Source organism: Cherax quadricarinatus, unplaced genomic scaffold, assembly GCF_038502225.1.
Source record: "Cherax quadricarinatus isolate ZL_2023a unplaced genomic scaffold, ASM3850222v1 Contig2131, whole genome shotgun sequence".
NCBI classification, from domain to species: Eukaryota; Metazoa; Arthropoda; class Malacostraca; order Decapoda; family Parastacidae; genus Cherax; species Cherax quadricarinatus.
The window spans coordinates 39,925-60,611 of record NW_027197157.1 but is presented as its reverse complement, the minus strand read 5'-3'; the positions used below and the strand labels follow the sequence as shown (position 1 = coordinate 60,611).

General features: G+C 41.2%; 1 protein-coding gene across 1 annotated transcript in view; it reads right to left on the bottom strand.

Moving 5' to 3' along the window:
- Positions 1 to 793: 793 nt before the first annotated feature.
- The window catches only part of LOC128696877 (uncharacterized), a 28,834-nt gene continuing 8,940 nt past the window's right edge, over positions 794 to 20,687 (bottom strand). Inside the window, exons 2-3 of the mRNA XM_070081263.1 lie at positions 16,023 to 16,536; positions 794 to 1,204 (exon numbers count right to left, since the gene is read on the bottom strand). Of these exons, the coding sequence (XP_069937364.1) occupies positions 1,042 to 1,204; positions 16,023 to 16,531 (672 nt within the window). The 5' untranslated portion in view covers positions 16,532 to 16,536 and the 3' untranslated portion in view covers positions 794 to 1,041. The remainder of the gene's footprint in view (positions 1,205 to 16,022; positions 16,537 to 20,687) is intronic.

Genomic DNA, 20,687 nt, shown 5'->3' with positions numbered 1-20,687 from the left:
GCACGCTTCTCATCAAAGCAAACTTGTTTGACCCAGAAGAGTAGCATAAAACTCCGTTCATTCTGTAATATTCGCAGAACACGTCTGTAATAGTCTATTGTCCTCTCCATGTTGGTCGTTGCAGGTCAGTCACTTCACCGAATTTGTATTATTAGATCACATCTTGTATTTCGTGGTCACAGCCACTCTGTTCATCATTCAGGGTGATGTTTTTCTGTCTGGGCCTAATAGGAGCAGACATTTCTGTTCGACGATGACTTGACCGTTTTAAAATTCTTCTCTAGACATTTTCGTGTATCTTGCCGGTCTTTTTTTTTAATTCATTTTATTTTATTTGTAGTATATAACGTATAGTTTGCTTGCCAGTCATGCCTTAATGACCAGGTCTGGCGTTTCTCAAGGACGCATTGTTCACTCAGATAAGAAATAACTCATCTCTCGCTAATAATTTTGTCATTTTCTAATTAGTCAATCTGCTTAAGAATTCACTTGAAAGTAAACTCTTTTAAACTCGATTTTTCATGAGTTTATGACAGTCATTTTATTGTACACACTATGGAAGCTCTACCATTGAGAAATTGAGTTACCTATAATAATCGTAATACCTTTAGTATGAATAACATTCGCACTAAAGTGGCCAGTGAGTTTCTTATATTCACTCGTCTTTAGTTTATTTCGGTTACAGTGAAGCGATACACATTTATGCCTTAATGTTCATCACTCTTACCTCTCTGTGCGCATGTCAGTTTAGTGGTTACTTTAATGAATGTCTTGTACAAGACAACTCACAGTCTCAAACAAAAGTCTTTATTATTAGTTTATCGTAGTGACATAAACCAGTGCAAGTACTGCATGTTGATATCTGTAAAATATTAGATAGGTAGACGCAAGAATGCCGAAGCAAGCAGCCGACGACAGGGTTCTAGCCACGGGGCCATCTTGAGCAACCAGAGTTTCAAACTCTCCCATTCTCAACTCTGTCATCTTCGATGTTGGCGCCGCTGTGCTGCAGCGGCTGCCTCAGTGGTCGCCAGGGACCATCTACTCGTCCCGGTGCCAGTAGTTGTATATGAGGAGGATGAGGTCGAGGGGCTGGACCAGGCAAGGATACTCGTATTGACAGTCCTCTCCATTCTCGTCGCCGTACCTCGCCGCCGCCTCAAATTCTGTTATCTCCTTTTCTGGTACGTCGCGCCCAGGGGACCTGAGGAATATAAAAAAAATGGATGAACATTAACTTGTTTTATCTCGAGTACCTCTGATCTTGGATTCAACAAAAAAAATTTTCAATCTGCTACCTTAATTTATTTGCCTAATGTATGTATGTTTTTTAATGTATTTTGTTTTCAAAGCTCACATAATTATATAAACTGAATAATTCACTTTAAGGTGTATGTGTTTCAATGAACCAGTGGAATTTATATGATTAAATGTCACATAATAAAATTATTGATAAATACTAGGCTATGGGTATTCTTCTTTACTTACTAGTCATCAACAGCTGCAAAACTCCATTTTATGCAAGTTTTATTATATTTGAAGACTACATCTGAAAGGAAAATTGTTGAATAGTTTTCTAGAAATAGTTTCCTTATGAATGACTATAAACCCTGATCATCTTTCTGCGTTTTCTTTTTTTGTTTTGTTGTTGTTGTAAGGATCGTGGCAGCCTGCAAAGTTGCGAAAGCCCTGTTGTCATTTTGAACTAATATATATATATATATATATATATATATATATATATATATATATATATATATATATATATATATATATATATATATATATATATATAATATACATATATATATATATATATATATATATATATATATTATATATATATATATATATATATATATATATATATATATATATATATATATATATAATATATATACATATATGTAGAGGAGAGAGAGAGATTTTGGGAAATTTTGAGTGAATGCCTGGGGAGTTTTGAATCACGTGTGAGAGTAATGGTGGTTGGGGATTTCAATGCTAAAGTGGGTAAAAATGTTATGGAGGGAGTAGTAGGTAAATTTGGGGTGCCAGGGGTAAATGTAAATGGGGAGCCTTTAATTGAGCTATGTGTAGGAAGAGATTTGGTAATAAGTAATACATATTTTATAAAAAAAGAGGATAAATAAATATACAAGGTATGATGTAGCACGTAATGAAAGTAGTTTGTTAGATTATGTATTGGTGGATAAAAGGTTGATGGGTAGGCTCCAGGATGTACATGTTTATAGAGGGGCAACTATATATCGGATCATTATTTAGTTGTAGCTACAGTTAGAGTAAGAGGTAAATGGGAAAAGAGGAAGGTGGCAACAACAAGTAAGAGGGAGGTGAAAGTGTATAAACTAAGGGAGGAGGAAGTTCGGGGGAGATATAAGCGACTGTTGGCAGAAAGGTGGGCTAGTGCAAAGATGAGTAGTGGGGGGGTTGAAGAGGGTTGGAATAGTTTTAAAAATGCAGTATTAGAATGTGGGGCATAAGCTTGTGGTTATAGGAGGGTGGGGGCAGGTGGAAAGAGGAGTGATTGGTGGAATGATGAGAAAAAGTTAGCTTATGAGAGGTTTTTACAAAGCAGAAGTGTTATAAGAAGAGCAGAGTATATGGAGAGTAAAAGAAAGGTGAAGAGAGTGGTGAGAGAGTGCAAAAGGAGAGCAGATGATAGAGTGGGAGAGGCACTGTCAAGAAATTTTAATGAAAATAAGAAAAAATTTTGGAGTGAGTTAAACAAGTTAAGAAAGCCTAGGGAAAGTATGGATTTGTCAGTTAAAAACAGAGTAGGGGAGTTAGTAGATGGGGAGAGGGAGGTATTAGGTAGATGGCGAGAATATTTTGAGGAACTTTTAAATGTTGAGGAAGAAAGGGAGGCGGTAATTTCATGCACTGGTCAGGGAGGTATACCATCTTTTAGGAGTGAAGAAGAGCAGAATGTAAGTGTGGGGGAGGTACGTGAGGCATTACGTAGAATGAAAGGGGGTAAAGCAGCTGGAACTGATGGGATCATGACAGAAATGTTAAAAGCAGGGGGGGATATAGTGTTGGAGTGGTTGGTACTTTTGTTTAATAAATGTATGAAAGAGGGGAAGGTACCTAGGGATTGGCGGAGAGCATGTATAGTCCCTTTATATAAAGGGAAAGGGGACAAAAGAGATTGTAAAAATTATAGAGGAATAAGTTTATTGAGTATACCAGGAAAAGTGTACGGTAGGGTTATAATTGAAAGAATTAGAGGTAAGACAGAATGTAGGATTGCGGATGAGCAAGGAGGTTTCAGAGTGGGTAGGGGATGTGTAGATCAAGTGTTTACATTGAAGCATATATGTGAACAGTATTTAGATAAAGGTAGGGAAGTTTTTATTGCATTTATGGATTTAGAAAAGGCATATGATAGAGTGGATAGGGGAGCAATGTGGCAGATGTTGCAAGTATATGGAATAGGTGGTAAGTTACTAAATGCTGTAAAGAGTTTTTATGAGGATAGTGAGGCTCAGGTTAGGGTGTGTAGAAGAGAGGGAGACTACTTCCCGGTAAAAGTAGGTCTTAGACAGGGATGTGTAATGTCACCATGGTTGTTTAATATATTTATAGATGGGGTTGTAAAAGAAGTAAATGCTAGGGTGTTCGGGAGAGGGGTGGGATTAAATTATGGGGAATCAAATTCAAAATGGGAATTAACACAGTTACTTTTTGCTGATGATACTGTGCTTATGGGAGATTCTAAAGAAAAATTGCAAAGGTTAGTGGATGAGTTTGGGAATGTGTGTAAAGGTAGAAAGTTGAAAGTGAACATAGAAAAGAGTAAGGTGATGAGGGTATCAAATGATTTAGATAAAGAAAAATTGGATATCAAATTGGGGAGGAGGAGTATGGAAGAAGTGAATGTTTTCAGATACTTGGGAGTTGACGTGTCGGCGGATGGATTTATGAAGGATGAGGTTAATCATAGAATTGATGAGGGAAAAAAGGTGAGTGGTGCATTGAGGTATATGTGGAGTCAAAAAACGTTATCTATGGAGGCAAAGAAGGGAATGTATGAAAGTATAGTAGTACCAACACTCTTATATGGGTGTGAAGCTTGGGTGGTAAATGCAGCAGCGAGGAGACGGTTGGAGGCAGTGGAGATGTCCTGTCTAAGGGCAATGTGTGGTGTAAATATTATGCAGAAAATTCGGAGTGTGGAAATTAGGAAAAGGTGTGGAGTTAATAAAAGTATTAGTCAGAGGGCAGAAGAGGGGTTGTTGAGGTGGTTTGGTCATTTAGAGAGAATGGATCAAAGTAGAATGACATGGAAAGCATATAAATCTATAGGGGAAGGAAGGCGAGGTAGGGGTCGTCCTCGAAAGGGTTGGAGAGAGGGGGTAAAGGAGGTTTTGTGGGCAAGGGGCTTGGACTTCCAGCAAGCGTGCGTGAGCGTGTTAGATAGGAGTGAATGGAGACGAATGGTACTTGGGACCTGACGATCTGTTGGAGTGTGAGCAGGGTAATATTTAGTGAAGGGATTCAGGGAAACCGGTTATTTTCATATAGTCGGACTTGAGTCCTGGAAATGGGAAGTACAATGCCTGCACTTTAAAGGAGGGGTTTGGGATATTGGCAGTTTGGAGGGATATGTTGTGTATCTTTATACGTATATGCTTCTAAACTGTTGTATTCTGAGCACCTCTGCAAAAACAGTGATTATGTGTGAGTGTGGTGAAAGTGTTGAATGATGATGAAAGCATTTTCTTTTTGGGGATTTTCTTTCTTTTTTGGGTCACCCTGCCTCGGTGGGAGACGGCCGACTTGTTGAAATTCTATCTCTGTCCACCTTGTCTATTCCCCGCAGTATCTTGTATGTCGTTATCATGCTCCTTCTCTAAGGGCCCATGGGGAGATGTCCGGTCCCATCGCCTTTGAGGTATCAGGGTCACTTAGCAGCTTCTGCAACTCCTCCTCGGTTGTTTGTATGTCATCCAACACTTGTTGGTATATTCCCTCTTGATGTTCCCTTCTTTGCTGTCTTCCCACAGCCCTTCCTGTCTCTACTGTAAAAACTTCCTTAAATCTCCTGTTTAGCTCCTCACATACCTCCTGATAATTTCTTGTGAGTTCTGCACCTTCTGTCCTCAATCTGATCACCTGGTCTTTGACTGTTGTCTTCCTCCTGATGTGGCTATACAACAGTTTCGGGTCAGTCTTGATTTTTGATGCTATGTCATATTCATACTGTCGCTGGGCCTCCCTCCTTACCTGTGCATACTCATTCCTGGCTCTGCAACTGATCTCCCTATTTTCGTGTGTTCTCTGCCTTCTGTACTTTTTCCATTCTCTATTGCACTTTGCTTTTGCCTCCTTACACCGTCGGGTAAACCAGGGGCTCGTTCTGGTCTTCCCATTGTTTGTTGCCCTTGGGAATAAACCTTTCCACTGCCTCCTTCCATTTTGTTGTTACATATTCCATCATTTCGTTTACTGGCTTTCCTGCCAGTTCTCTGTCCCACGGAACCTCCTGCAGGAAGTTCCTCAACCCTATGTAGTCCCCTCTTTTATAGTCAGGCTTTTCCCATTCAACTCCTGTTACTCTCTCCACTTGCAACTCTACTATGTATTCAAAGCACAGAACCACATGGTCGCTAGCTCCTAGGGGACTCTCATACGTGATGTCCTCAATGTCTGAACTGCCCAGGGTGAACACAAGGTCCAATCTTGCTGGTTCATCCTCCCCTCTCACTCTGGTAGTGTCCTTAACATGTTGGTGCATGAGGTTTTCCAGCACCACGTCCAACATCTTTGCTCTCCATGTTTTGGGACCCCCATGTGGCTCCAGGTTTTCCCATTCAGTCTCCCTGTGGTTGAAATCTCCCATAACCAGCAACTTTGCTCTGCTGGAGTGAGCTCTTCTTGCCACCTCAGCAAGTGTGTCCACCATTGCTCTGTTGCTCTCTTCATATTCCTCTCTTGGCCTCCTGCAGTTCTGTGGTGGATTATACATCACTGCAATGACCACCTTGTGCTCCCCAGACTGAAGTGTTCCTATTATGTAGTCTCTTTCTCCCGTCTCGTCTATGCCTTCCATTTTCTCGAATTTCCATCTGTTTTTTACGAGCAGAGGAACCCCACCTCCCCCTCTGCCCCTTCTATCTTTCCTCATGATCTGGTATCCTGGTGGGAAGATTGCATCTGTTATTGTCTCCATGAGTTTTGTTTCTGTAACTGCTATGATGTCTGGGGGACTTTTCATTGATTCTTGCCATTCCTCATGTTTATTCGTTAATATATCCGCATTTGGTGTGATAAGATAAGATAAGATAAGATAAGATTTTGTTCGGATTTTTAACCCCGGAGGGTGTGTGTGTGTGTGTGTGTGTGTGTGTGTGTGTGTGTGTGTGTGTGTGTGTGTGTGTGTGTGTGTGTGTGTGTGTGCGCGTGGGTGCGTGTTTTTGGGCGAGATTATGGGTGTGGTGTGTAAGAGCGTTGGGTAGTGTGTGTGTGTATGTGTGTGTGTATGTACTCACCTATTTGTACTCACCTATTTGTGGTTGCAGGGGTCGAGTCCTAGCTCCTGGCCCCGCCTCTTCACCGGTTGCTACTAGACCCTCTCTCTCCCCGCTCCATGAGCTTTATCAAACCTCGTCTTAAAACTGTGTATGGTTCCTGCCTCCACTACGTCATTTTCTAGGCTATTCCACTGCCTTACAACTCTATGACTGAAGAAATACTTCCTACTATCTCTCTGACTCATTTGTGTCTTCAACTTCCAATTGTGGCCTCTTGTTTCTGTGTCCCCTCCCTGGAACATCCTGTCCTTGTCCACCTTGTCTATTCCACGCAGTATTTTATATGTCGTTATCATGTCTCCCCTGACCCTCCTGTCCTCCAGTGTCGTCAGGCCGATTTCCCTTAATCTTTCTTCATAGGACATTCCCCTTAGCTCTGGAACTAACCTTGTTGCAAACCTTTGTACTTTCTCTAGTTTCTTGACGTGCTTTATCAAGTGCGGGTTCCAAACAGGTGCTGCATACTCCAGTATGGGCCTGACATACACGGTGTACAGTGTCTTGAATGATTCCTTACTAAGGTGTCGGAATGCTGTTCTCAGGTTTGCCAGGCGCCCATATGCTGCAGCAGTTATCTGATTGATGTGTGCTTCCGGAGACATGCTCGGTGTTATACTCACCCCAAGATCTTTCTCCTTGAGTGAGGTTTGCAGTCTTTGGCCACCTAGCCTATACTCTGTCTGTGGTCTTCTGTGCCCTTCCCCTATCTTCATGACTTTGCATTTGGCAGGATTAAATTCGAGAAGTCATTTGCTGGACCAGGTGTCCAGTCTGTCCAGGTCTCTTTGAAGTCCTGCCTGGTCGTGTGTGTGTGTGTGTGTGTGTGTGTGTGTGTGTGTGTGTGTGTGTGTGTGTGTGCGCGCTTGCGTGGTTGGAGGAGTGTGATTGGGGTTGATAAGTTGAATGTGAGTAGGGTGCTGATTTAGGAGTCTAGGGGGTATGTGCTGGGTGACGTTTTGGCAGGTGGAGGGAGTCTTGTGTCGCACACAACCATAACCATTCGTGGATCTATAACTTCTTGAAGTTACTCGTTTTTAATTCACAACTCAGTTGTTTTTAGAAATTTAAGAGTTAGCAGTCCAGTCACATCCCAACTAGACATAAGGCCTAGTGCTTGGCTTTTATTAGGTTATATTAATAGTCTTCATGTGTTAAATAAGTCAGAGGATTTCTTGTTTTCTTTGATCATTATTATTTTCTTTTTCTTCGTTTTCTTACTAGGTATCTGTATCCCGTTGGGTGGGGTCTTGATTCTCACAGTCTAGAATAATTAGTATGTGGTAGCTTGTAAAAGTGTAGGTATATAGTAGTTTGTAGAACTGTAGGTATGTGGTAGCTTGTAGAATTGTTGGAATATAGTAACGTTTTAGAATTGATGAGAAAGAAAAAGTAATCTCTGTCTGGGATTTATGCTGCTTTATGCTGTCTTGTAATCCCCTGACTCTTTTGAATGTTATGTTAAGTGTACTTGCCTAGTCATGATTCATTCTCTCTCTCTCTCTCCCCTTTCAGGGAGAGGTTGATAATGCAGCGCAGCTGTTGTACTCTGTGCAGGTTTCCGAGTTTGGATCTGCTGGAACTTGACTATTCAAGCACCATTCTGATTAGCATTTTATACAAGTTTTACATTGGGTGAATTTGATCCGATTAGGTTTTCTCAACTAAATTATGCTTTGGTCATCCTGTTTACTCTTGTACTCAAATGAAGGTTGGAGTTGAACAGCTTTAAGATTTCAGCTTAGAGCGCACCCTCCCCCCTCTTAACTTTGCACAGTAATTCAGGCACAAACACGAGCATACATAATTATAATGGAGGATGGGCTGTGCCAGAAGCTGCCATTTACTGACTGGATCTCAAGGATGATCCCAGAGTGCCTCAATGAAAAGAGGTCGAACTCAGTGCATGTAAAGGGACCACGACCCAAGACCCCCTCTCTTCATGCATAAGGGGAATTACTAACAACCTCCAAGCTGTTGTCCAGAGAGAATTCGACAAATTCCTCAAATCAGTTCCAGATCAGCCGGGCCGTGATGCATAAGTTAGACTGCGGGCGGTGGGCGCCAACAGCTTGATCGACCAGGCCAGAAACCAGGAGGCTTGATCTGGGACCAGGCCGCGAGAGGTGGTGATATCAGGAAAGGATTACATGTAACCAACAGGTAACCCCCAAAAACGTTTTGCGTATCTATAAGATCTATGGGAGGCAATTTGCCCGCTCTGGAGTAAAGAATTCTAACTGGTACCAAAGACGCGTGCGTAAACCTTGAGTATAACAACTAAGATCTAAGGGAGTGCTTGATCAGGTTATAACTTCAAAATAGTTCTCCATGAACATAGGCTGACTCCAACTGGCTTACAGTCGACAGTGGTGACGGAAAGTCGCGTTTACAAAACAAACTTTTATTGGACAACGTTTTGTTCAATGTAGAGCTTTATTCAAGTCGTGTTAAAGATCTGCACATAGCGAGACTTTGTCGTACCGCACGCGAAACTTTTCTTCAGATGCTTAGGATGTTTCGTGTCTTGATCTACTAACCTCTTCTACCTACTAATTGCAATTATATTGCTAGTAGATGCAGTTATTATACGAGAGAGCACCGGTATTACAATGTTATAATAATAATTATTATTATTATTATTATTATTATTATTATTATTATTAAAAGTGGTAAATTCGTAAGGGTCTAGAGTACTGAATATTTCGGTTATGATTTTCTGAAAGCTGCGAGTGTTTCTGCGAGTTCTGATTTTCTGAAGCTCAGTGTGTAAATGTTGGGAGTTCACTGTGCCGCACCAGATGTTTATCAGAACACTGGTTATTAGCGTCCTTGGTAACTATACAGAGTACACAAATAACCTGCACATAGAAGAGAAGAACTTACGATGACATTTCGGTCCGACTTGGACAGTTTACAAAATCTACTAACAAAGTTAGTGTCCCAGTCACGGTATTGTCACAGCCTTTTTGTTCTGCTGCTACTGCTGTTATTAGTGCTGGTGCAGCTGCTACTATTGCTACCTTTGCTGTATCTATTTCCTCTACTGCTGCAGCATTTGCTGATGTTGCTATTGTTTCTGTTGCTGCTGCTCCCGTTGCTGTTTTTGCTACTATTTGTGCTTAACTTATGCTGCTGCTGACAATGCTATCAAATCAGCTGTTACTGCTATTATTACTGTATTTTTACTACTACTTTTATATAATACTTCTATAATTACTAGTGCTGGAACTGTTGCTGCTGCTGTTGATGGTCATACCGTTGCTGAGGCTGCAGCTGTTGTTGCTCATACTGCTGCTGTTGATGCTCATACTTTTGCTGTTGCTGCTCATACTGCTGATGATCCTCATACAGTTGCTGTTGATGCTCATATTGCTGTTGTTGTTGATGCTTATACGCTTATACTGTTGCTGTTGATGCTCATACTGCTGCTGTTGCTGCTCATACTGCTGATGATCATATTGCTGCTGTTGCTGATGATGCTCATATTGCTGCTGTTGCTGATGATGCTCATATTGCTGCTGTTGATGCTCATACTGTTGCTGCTGATACTCATACTCTTGCTGTTGATGCTCATACTCTTGCTGATGATGATCATACTGCTGCTGTTGCTGCTCATACTGCTGATGATCATATTGCTGCTGTTGCTGATGATGCTCATATTGCTGCTGTTGATGCTCATACTGTTGCTGCTGATACTCATACTCTTGCTGTTGATGCTCATACTCTTGCTGATGATGATCATACTGCTGCTGTTGATTCTCATACTGCTCCTGTTGCTGTTGCTGCTCATACTGCTGATGATGCTCATATTGCTGTTGGTGATGATGCTCATATTGCTGCTGTTGTTGATGCTCATACTGTTGCTGCTGATGCTCATACTCTTGCTGTTGATGCTCATACTCTTGCTGATGATGATCATACTGCTGCTGTTGATGCTCATACTGCTCCTGTTGATTCTCATACTGCTACTGATGATGCTCATACTGCTGCTGTTGATGATTACACTGCTGCTGTTGCTGAAGATCATACTGATACTGTTACTGATGATGATACTGTTGCAGATGATGCCGTTACTGATTCTGCTGTTGCTATTGACACTAATACTGCTTTTGATTTTGCTGAGGGCCGCTGTTGCTACTATTGATACAGTTGACGTTGCTGCTGCTGATAATTCTGTTATTGCTGCTACCGAAACTGCTGTTGATTCTGCTTTTGCAAGAAAATTTTTCATTATGTCGGTTAAAAGCTAATATCTTTTAAAAGATTTGGAGAACTTCCAACAAACTCTTTAGAGGGAGAAACATCAGAGCAAACCGGTCCAATGTCTCGCTCTAGTCCTCTCTGAGCCACTCAGCCAGTAAACCAATCAGACTGGCTTGCTGGTTAATCAGAGGAAGAATCATGGATTCAGTGCTGGCTTAGGGAGCATGCAACATTCATGACTGGCTGTTCTTTAGCTTCTGTCTTCTATTTAGATCAATCCATGCTCTTGAAGCAGTAACTAGCAGGTCATGGAGTGTTTTGGGTTAGCGTTGGGCTTATAACCAAAAGCACCCTGATTCGATCCTCAGGTGGACTGAGCCATATGGGCAGGTCAATTTACACGCGCTGCCCTCGCTTACCTAGTAATATATAGGTAGAAAAATATATTTGGATATAAGCTACATTGTGTCAAACAGTGTAGTTTACATTCTCTCGTCAACCAGATCAAAATTTTCTAAACTTCATCTGAAATTCTTGTCAGAAAACTATTAGGACATTGAAGAATCTGTGACCTGACTAGAGGCAACGCTAGGGGTAGTGTAGGTGTGGCTGTCTGGTTGGAGGGAGGTTAGGAGACCTTTTTGAAGAAACGTTATCATCATTACTATTTTTATATATTTGGGGGCTGAGGAAAATTTTTGGAGAGGGGAGGATGAAGCCTACCTCCTTGGCGCCCTCCCTGGACCTGACCAGCTGTGGGTCATCACATGACTGAGACCCGCGTCAGGAAACACTTGTCCTGTTTCCTGACAAACCTTACCTTACCTAACCTAATCCAACCTCACCGCTGGTCACTACTTCATAAGCTTTCCCTGCCATACAAGGTGTTTGTGATTGATACAGCTCACTGTGTGGGCGAAACGTCGTCACGTATAGGTTCATATAACCGCATCTCTCTTTCACCATTGTATCGGTATTTCTCATTACCTACCCTCCCTTTCATTCTAAATTTGGTTTATTCCATCAATGTTAGACATCAGCCAATATCAACGTGGACAAAATATGAGTCACTGGTAATCGTATTTTTATAGTAAAACTGTTTTGTCTGATCAGTCAGTCGTTGATTAATTCGCAAGGTATAAACACACGGGGTGTACGTACCACAGAGGAAATATAACAGCCGTTAACATTCTTAAGACGAGCAACAGTCGTTATCGATGCAACCAAAGGCAAAGGCGAGTTGCCAGCTAAGTGCTACTCTCCCGACACACCCCAGCCTTCACTGACATCCACTAAAATCTGTGACCGGTCTAAATATACCCTCAAGAGTGCTAAGTTTACTGGTGGAAAGACGTGCCTCAGAATGCCTAAGTTTTCTAGCATATTGTGGTGGAATATTCATGTGGCGGTATAGGGCGTTCCCAGGAGCGACAGCCTCTACGTGGCTGGATTGTGTCATGCAAGCTACCAGGGTACTGTTATTCAACATTGTTATTCGCCATTGTTATGCGTATAGCAAGCGCTGGTAAACAGGTCCGTTTTGGACCGAGTTAATTCTCTGCTAGTCATTGAGAACTCCACATTTGCCTTAGATGAATCTCCGTATCACGAAGACGGGCTGTTTCCTTACAAATACCCATGTCTCGCGTAACCAAACTTAATTTGATATTATGCATACAGCGGGGTGAGCATGCATATATATATATGCATGCATGCATGCATATTATATTTATACATGCAATAATATCACAACAAATGGGTGATATCACAATATACAGAACAACTACTGTGAAAAAATAGTGGACTTCCAAGTGCTTTCGTGATTTCTCACATTATCAGGGAATTGTAAAAATAAAAAATCAGAAGGCATGTAAGGATAAGATTACACCTCGCAGTGGTTTAGAAAAAAACATGTAAGCAAACACTAGGGCATATCATTAGAAAACGTTTCGGTCCTGGGACCTTGATCAAGGTCCCAGGACCGAAATTTTTTCAAACACCTAACCCTTTATGATATTGCAGGTAGGTGGTCAAGGACTTGTATATATATATATATATATATATATATATATATATATATATATATATATATATATATATATATATATATATATATATATATATATATATATATATATATGTCGTGCCGAATAGGTAAAACTTGCGACTTTGGCTTAAATAGCAACGCTCTTCTTGCCGAATAAGGCAAGCGAAAATTTGTGTATGCAATAATTTCGCAAAAATCATTCTGAACCTAACGAAAAAAATATATTTCATTGTGTTTGTTTATTATTAAATTATTGTAAACTTATCTAAAATATATTTAGTTGGATTAGGCTAAATTAAATTGCGCTTGTTATAATAAGGTTAGGTAAGTTTTCTAAGGTTCTTTTGGTACAAAATTATTAATTTTTACATTAACATAAATGAAAAAAAATATATCTTTAAACGTATAAGAGAAAATTTTAGAAAGGACTTAATTTTAAATGAGTTCTTGCTAATTGACCAGTTTTACCTATTCGGCACGACATATATACTTCCGAATGGTTCTCGACAGTACCTTGAATTGTGTCAGTTCTCTGTTATACTCTTCAAAAAGGAGGCACCCCGGAGCTGTATATTTCAATCTCCATCAGAAATCCTCTGTAGCAGATACGGGAGAGGAAAACATGTATTTATAGGGATGTATAAAATTATGTGCCTAGATATATAAAGTGCCTCATCTAAGTTTAGGGTGAGGTAGAATGTGAGGTGTTTGATCTGAGTTAAAGGTGAGCTGCTTAAATAATTTCATTCATAGTAGGTAAAATGCTTGTTCCGATATTTTGGTTATGGTGAGATGCTGGAATGTGTTGTTTTGGGGCGTGTTTTGAGACACAATCTGGCTTCCACTGACCCTGAGATATATTAATATTAGAAATGGAATCAATGAGTGCTGTTTCTATAATTTTTCTTTTGTGTGATGGAGGCTTCATGCCATATAAGTATTATTTTCTTTCTCTCTTTGTTAAACTACAGCTAAATTTTCCTGTGCATAACTGACGTTTCTTTTGTATTCAGTTGTTCTTTTTCAGGTATCATCCGGTCTAACCTATCTACTTTTGTTCAGTTATTGCTTATTGCAGGGGATTTGGTAGACTGGCGTGACTAATCATACTGGACTCTTTTTTTTGTTGTTGTTTCAGAGGCTGGATAAAACAGGCTGGAGGTGATTAATTTTTATTTTATTTTTTTTCTGTGCATTTTGATTGAAGGGTATGTTGAGTTTGTCATTTTAGGATTTTTTTTTTTTGAGGGCCCGACTTGTAGTTGGTTTACTAGATTAAGACCTTTTTTAAATAAACTATTTAGGGTATCCTAGTCTCAAGAAATAAGTCCTGATGTTCATTTTTTGGTTGTTTTGAGTGGCGTGCAGATTGCGAGGTCTCAAAGAAAAAGGCTGCATACCGTGCTTTATACGAAGATTGCAAGTTGATTGTTTTCTCTAGCGACGAGTATATCCATTCTGCTTTGAACTGTATGGATGAGACTAGTTGATTGAGTTTCTGGAAAAAGATGTCGAATCAGGCTTGTATTTGGCCTTGGTAGGAGTGTTTCGTAGAGGTTGGCAAACCATACCCCCGGCCGGGATTGAACCCGCGGTCATAGAGTCTCAAAACTCCAGCCCGTCGCGATTGCAAATAAACCATACCCCCGGCCGGGATTGAACCCGCGGTAGAGTCCAAAACTCCAGCTCGCGCTAGCCACTAGACCAGCCAGCCACAATAAGATTCATCCAACTAGGTATATTTCTACACCATAGGAAAGTTAGCACAGGCACCTCTGTGACCACAAATGCAAGTTTTTACAGACGAATCTCCAGCTAGCGTGGCCGTGACGAACTCTAGCTCAAGTCCCTTCACTGCCGTCAACATGACTTAAGAAATCGTAATGACACGATTGCAAATAAACCATACCCCCGGCCGGGATTGAACCCGCGGTCATAGAGTCTCAAAACTCCAGCCCGTCGCGTTAGCCACTAGACCAGCTAGCCACAATAAGATTCATCCAACTAGGTATATTTCTACACCATAGGAAAGTTAGCACAGGCACCTCTGTGACCACAAATGCAAGTTTTTACAGACGAATCTCCAGCAATCGTGTCATTACGATTTCTTAAGTCATGTTGACGGCAGTGAAGGGACTTGAGCTAGAGTTCGCCACGGCCACGCTAGCTGGAGATTCGTCTGTAAAAACTTGCATTTGTGGTCACAGAGGTGCCTGTGCTAACTTTCCTATGGTGTAGAAATATACCTAGTTGGATGAATCTTATTGTGGCTGGCTGGTCTAGTGGCTAGCGCGACGGGCTGGAGTTTTGAGACTCTATGACCGCGGGTTCAATCCCGGCCGGGGGTATGGTTTCCTATATACACTTTACCCCTAACCCTTCTCGTGAAAATGCATATAGTAAAGTTCTTTATTTATACTACGTTTCACCCACCATTAGGCTTCTTGTACTTGATGAAGCCCAGTGATGGGTGAACCGTTTTTACAAACTAAGAACTTCACTACATTTGTGCCTTCTTTACCAACGTGAGCAGCTTACCAATATCTCTCCCTACGATCCCTGCTCTCCCATTGCCCAGCGATTTCAGCAGTGTTTGTGGGGAGGGGAGGAGAGGCAACAACTAAAAGGAATCAAGTCGTAAAATTTACAATGCATTGGGACTAATTGGTCAATCAGTACTCTTTCTAATAAAAAGACACGTACAGACATGTATACTACATATTCAAAGGTTAAAGCTAATCCCTTCCCCTAAAATGAAAATAATTACATTGACAAGTACATTGTGAAAAGGAAAATACGCTGAGTAGTCATTATTAAAAACATCCTCTATAATTTTCTATAGGTGCCCCGGCGGCCTTAAAACTCCAACCAAACAAAAATGAGGGAGATGAGTTTCAAGGTGGTTTTTGAAACAATTGCTATATAAATAATTTTTACGAAGTTGGTGCCGTGAGGAGGTGGGCGAGGATCACCGGTTGGACTTAATTATTAAGAACAAAGAAAAAGTGACATAAGAATCAGCAGGGTAATGTTCATAGCTGAACCAAGTGATGTCATTTGGTTTGATGTGTAGTTTTGTGTTTATAGAATAAGAGAAAAAAACAACATCATAAATACTCCGGACTGACGGTGTAACATTAAGTTTATGGAAAAAATAAACTATCCATTAGCACCTCACAAGGACTACATATACTAGAAGAACGCGGTGCAGTACTTACGGCACAATGAATTTGATAGGCCAGGCTAGGAAGCTGTATCTGTCTGAATCTGCATAGGCCTCGCAGATGGTCAGCTTGGCACAACTTCTTGTGTCCACCACACTGGGTAGTAATGACAACGACTCCGTGACCAAACTAGTCAGCGTTGAGTCATGAACGATGTTTTCTTCAGACCTGCCTCTACCTGTGGCCCCCTGAGAGGTGGTGTAAATGGCTACACCCAGACCGCCCAGCAGGAAGAGCGCAACGAAGGTAAGGGCGCCAAAGGACTGCAAAGTTAGTCCAGCAGCGGTGAACTCCCCAGCACCAGGCAAGGTAAACGAGAAGAGCGGAATAGTGAAGGCTACTGAGGTGTTGAAAGCCGTCGATTGGTCGTAGTTAAGGAAGAACCTGCCTTGCTGACCCTCCGGCGGCTCCTCGTAAAGATCCTTGATTGTGTCTTCCATACTGCCGGCAACCTCCGTCACCATACTCGTCACTGCCGCCGTCACCAACGCGCACAACGCCATCACGTCTGCAATACAACAAGTGGGTCAGTATACGGGTACTATATCACGCCAGCAGCATGCAATATCTGAGACATTGCATGAATCATTACACAAGCATTTAAACATGAAAGCGTATACTTTTTTAGATTGTGTGCCTCAGTGTGTGTTTAAGCAACGTCTCTCGGCTACCATCCATATTAGATCTCCTGTTTCGTGGCTGCTTAACATTTAAAACTTTTTACTCTGCATTGATCCTTCCAGGGAGATGACTAGTAAGTTTATTCAGGCAGACACACATGTAGTTACATAGATTATCATACATAACAACGTATGTGTAGAAAACCTAGGATAACCCAAAAAAGTCAGTGACTTGTTTCCATTGGAGTCCTTTTAATACTTTATTGTTATACTGTAAAGGAGATAATATTATACTATAAAGGAGATATACTAGGAATAAGGTAAAATGAGTTATTTATATTTACGTGTGTTAGGTAAAAAAAAATAATCATTCTCCTGCTTTTCTGTCGCTACATTCATTAGGCACATTTTTGGCTCTCTTTTTGAACTAGTTCATGCTATGACTGTCTTTGACATGTGCAGGCTATCTGTTTCATTTCTTTATTGCTGTACAACAAAAGGTGTTTGAAGCCTGTTCACTGACTGTGTATACCTGGAGAGGGTTTCGGAGGTCAACGCCCCCGCGGCCCGGTTTGTGACAAGGCCTCATGGTGGATCAGGGCCTTATCATACAGGCTGGTACTGTTAGCCACAGCCCGGCTGGTCAGGTACTAAGTGCCTGTCCAGCGCCTTCTTGAAGACAGCCAGGGGTCTAATGGTAATCCCCCTTACGTATGCTGGAAAGCAGTTGAACAGTCTTGGCTCCAGACACTTATTGTGTTGTCTCTTATCGTGCTAGTGACACCCCTGCTTTTCACTGCGGGGATGTTGCATCGTTTGCCCAGTCTTTTGCTTTCATAGGGAGTGATTTTCGTGTGCAAGCTCGGGACTAATTCCTCTAGGATTTTCCAAGCGTATATAATCATGTATCTCTCCCGTCTGCATTCTAGGGAGTACAGGTTGAGGAACTTCAAGCGTTCCCAGTAATTTAGGTGTTTTATCGCAGTTATGTGTGTCGTGAAAGTTCTCGGTACGTTTTCTAGGTCACCAATTTCACCTGCCCTGCAAGGTGCTGTTATTGTGCAGCAATATTCCATCCTAGATAAAACAAGCGACCTGAAAAGTGTTATGGGCTTGGCATCCCTAGTTTTGAAGGTTCTTATTATCCATCCTGTCATTTTTTTTAGCAGACCCAGGTCTTTTACATTAGTTTTTCGCTCTATTGTGTGGTTGGAATTTGTTTTATAATCCGATATAGTTTTAATTTCCTCACGTTTCCCATATCGGAGTAATTGAAATTTCCCATCATTTTACTTCATATTGTTTTCTGCGTCCCATTTAAAGATTTGGTTGATGTCCGCATGGAGTCATGAGGTGTCTTCAATGGAGAACACTGACATGCAAATTTGGGTGTCATCTGCGAAGAAAGACACTGAACTGTGGCTTACATCCCTGTCTATGTCAGATAATAGTAATAATAATTACTACAAGTACAAAGTATACAGACCTAAGTGACATCAGTGTACTACTATATAGAAAGCCGCATGTTATGCTGAGCATTTCGAGCAGATTAGGTCAGTTTTTGTCCCAGGATGCGACCCACACCAGTCGACTAACACCCGGGTACCCATTTTACACTGATGGGTGAACAGGGACAGCAGGTGTCTTATGGAAACACGTCCCTAATGTTTTCCAGCCGTACCGGAGAAGATTCGGTCTCTGGACCTCAATGTGTGAGCTGAATGCGCTAGCGATCGAGCTACGGGACACTACGGTACTAAAAAGATGTGCTCTCTTTCCCTAGTACTATGATTGCTTTGGTTCTCAGCCTTGACAAAATTGGCAGCAATTCTGGACACTGTGAGCAATTTTATAAAATTGATTTAGCTTCAGTGTTTCATTGTCTTCAACATGCAGCATATCCAATTGTTGTAATTCATACTGGCCTACATGCTCTCTTGGACCTAGGTCTTACCATTTTGTTCTGGGTGATTTGCAGTCTATCTTTCAATTTTTTATGTCAAGGCAGAGTACCATGAAGAGCAAGCGTAGTCAATATGACAATTGTTTAAGGGCTAGATAAAGGGTCCTGCGAGCCTCAGTAGGTAGACACTATGCTTGTCTGTGGAGGAACTTTAGTCTGAACTTATACTCCCTTGGATTGAACCATACGTAATAGTAATTACCAGGACTGTGGAGTTGGCACATAAAACCTTCGACTCCAAATCCAGTATCACAAGAATTGCTTCCGACTCCGATTCCACAGCCCTGGTAATTACACCGAATTGAAACAGGCTCTAATCAACCTATTCCTTAGAAAGGTGACGCCTCTAATCGTTTCAACTAAGAACCTAGTGTACTCACAGTTTTCAAGACGTGTTTTCTGTTATGATTTTTTTAACCTCGATGGCAGTCTTCCGCCAAGGCAGCGTGACCTAGAGAAGAAAACACATTCACCATCATTCATTCAATCTTCATTCAACTCCTACAGAGTGCAAACATTGATTCTGATCATCGTGCTAGGTCAACCTCTCTCCCAAATTACTGTGACTCGTTCGTCGTCGACCTAGAGGTTACCAAAGATTCTGAAGGTGTGACACAAACTACCAGCCTTCGACTGTCCATCTTGTCTCTGCACAAAAAGAGTTTCCGCTATAATAGATTCATTTGCGCTTTTGCATCTGAATCATTTCTACCTCAATCATCTGTGATGTTCTACAGTTGTGACTGTCACGAAGGATGTTGAGTCCATTTCACCTTCCACTGACGGAGGACGGGGCCTTCACCACTCCTTCCACTGACGGAGGACGGGGCCTCCACCACTCCTTCCACTGACGGAGGACGGGGCCTTCACCACTCCTTCCACTGACGGAGGACGGGGCCTCCACCACTCCTTCCACTGACGGAGGACGGGGCCTTCACCACTCCAGTCGATCGGATGAAGCATTCACAAATGATGGCAGAAAAACCATATTTAAAATTTCCCAATAATATTGGCACCTGTGCATCCCAATATCAGTCCAAGTATTTATCTTAAAATATACTAGCGTTTATGGTTTGAAGCCTATCAGAAAAGTCATTCTTCAGTAATTGTACATAAACCTATTTGTACACAAAAGATTCTCATATATGTGGCTGTGGCATGCAAGGAGTATATTACAATTTATTCGGCGTATGTCACACTCCCATATAGGCTGCTTCCCAACCAGCGAACCGGGTGCTAAGGGTTTAACAATAAGTAGGGTACCCGTCGTTAAATTAGTACCTTGGTTCATTGACCAATCACAAGCAAACCCGCCAAAGCTGAAGCAACGTGGTTCACTTCCTGGAAGCATTTTTTTTATATTTTATTTAAAATTTCTTATACAAATATACATAGGTAGGTACATATAATAATATGTAACAATTATACTGGTGATGAACAAGAGATCAACATTGTCACTACATACACTACTGAAAAACTACATCATACATAATGACACTAAAACTAACCTTACACAACCTACTCTCCGCCTCTTAAGTACAATGCTACATAAGCACAAAGGTTTTTATAAAATAATATAATGGTGTAAACACAGAATTGCTTACACTCCTACCACCCCTCAAGTGAAAACTGTCCACTTTCACCTGGCTATACACAATATCAAACACGTTCACTTAATTGAACATAGTATAATGAACCTGTCATGGAAAACATCAGTAACACAATATATCAACAATAAACAACCCAGGCAACTTCTGACACTATATATAAGTAATGCCTAAACATACCACTACTTGATAATAGTTAAGAATACCTCACTATTGTAATAATGGTACATTGTTCATTTAAAATTATACCCAAAATACATATACATATTTAGGTAGACATGTATTGTTACATGGAACAAAATCTCTACTGGTACAACTCCAGTCCATTCAAAATCCCCATCCTAACCTTTAAATATCATATGCTACAAAATCAGAGGTGTTCATGTTGCTGAAGTTAGGACAATACAGCGCACGCTTCGATCCCCCCCCCCACACCCACACACACAACGGCTGTGTCCCCTGTCACCAA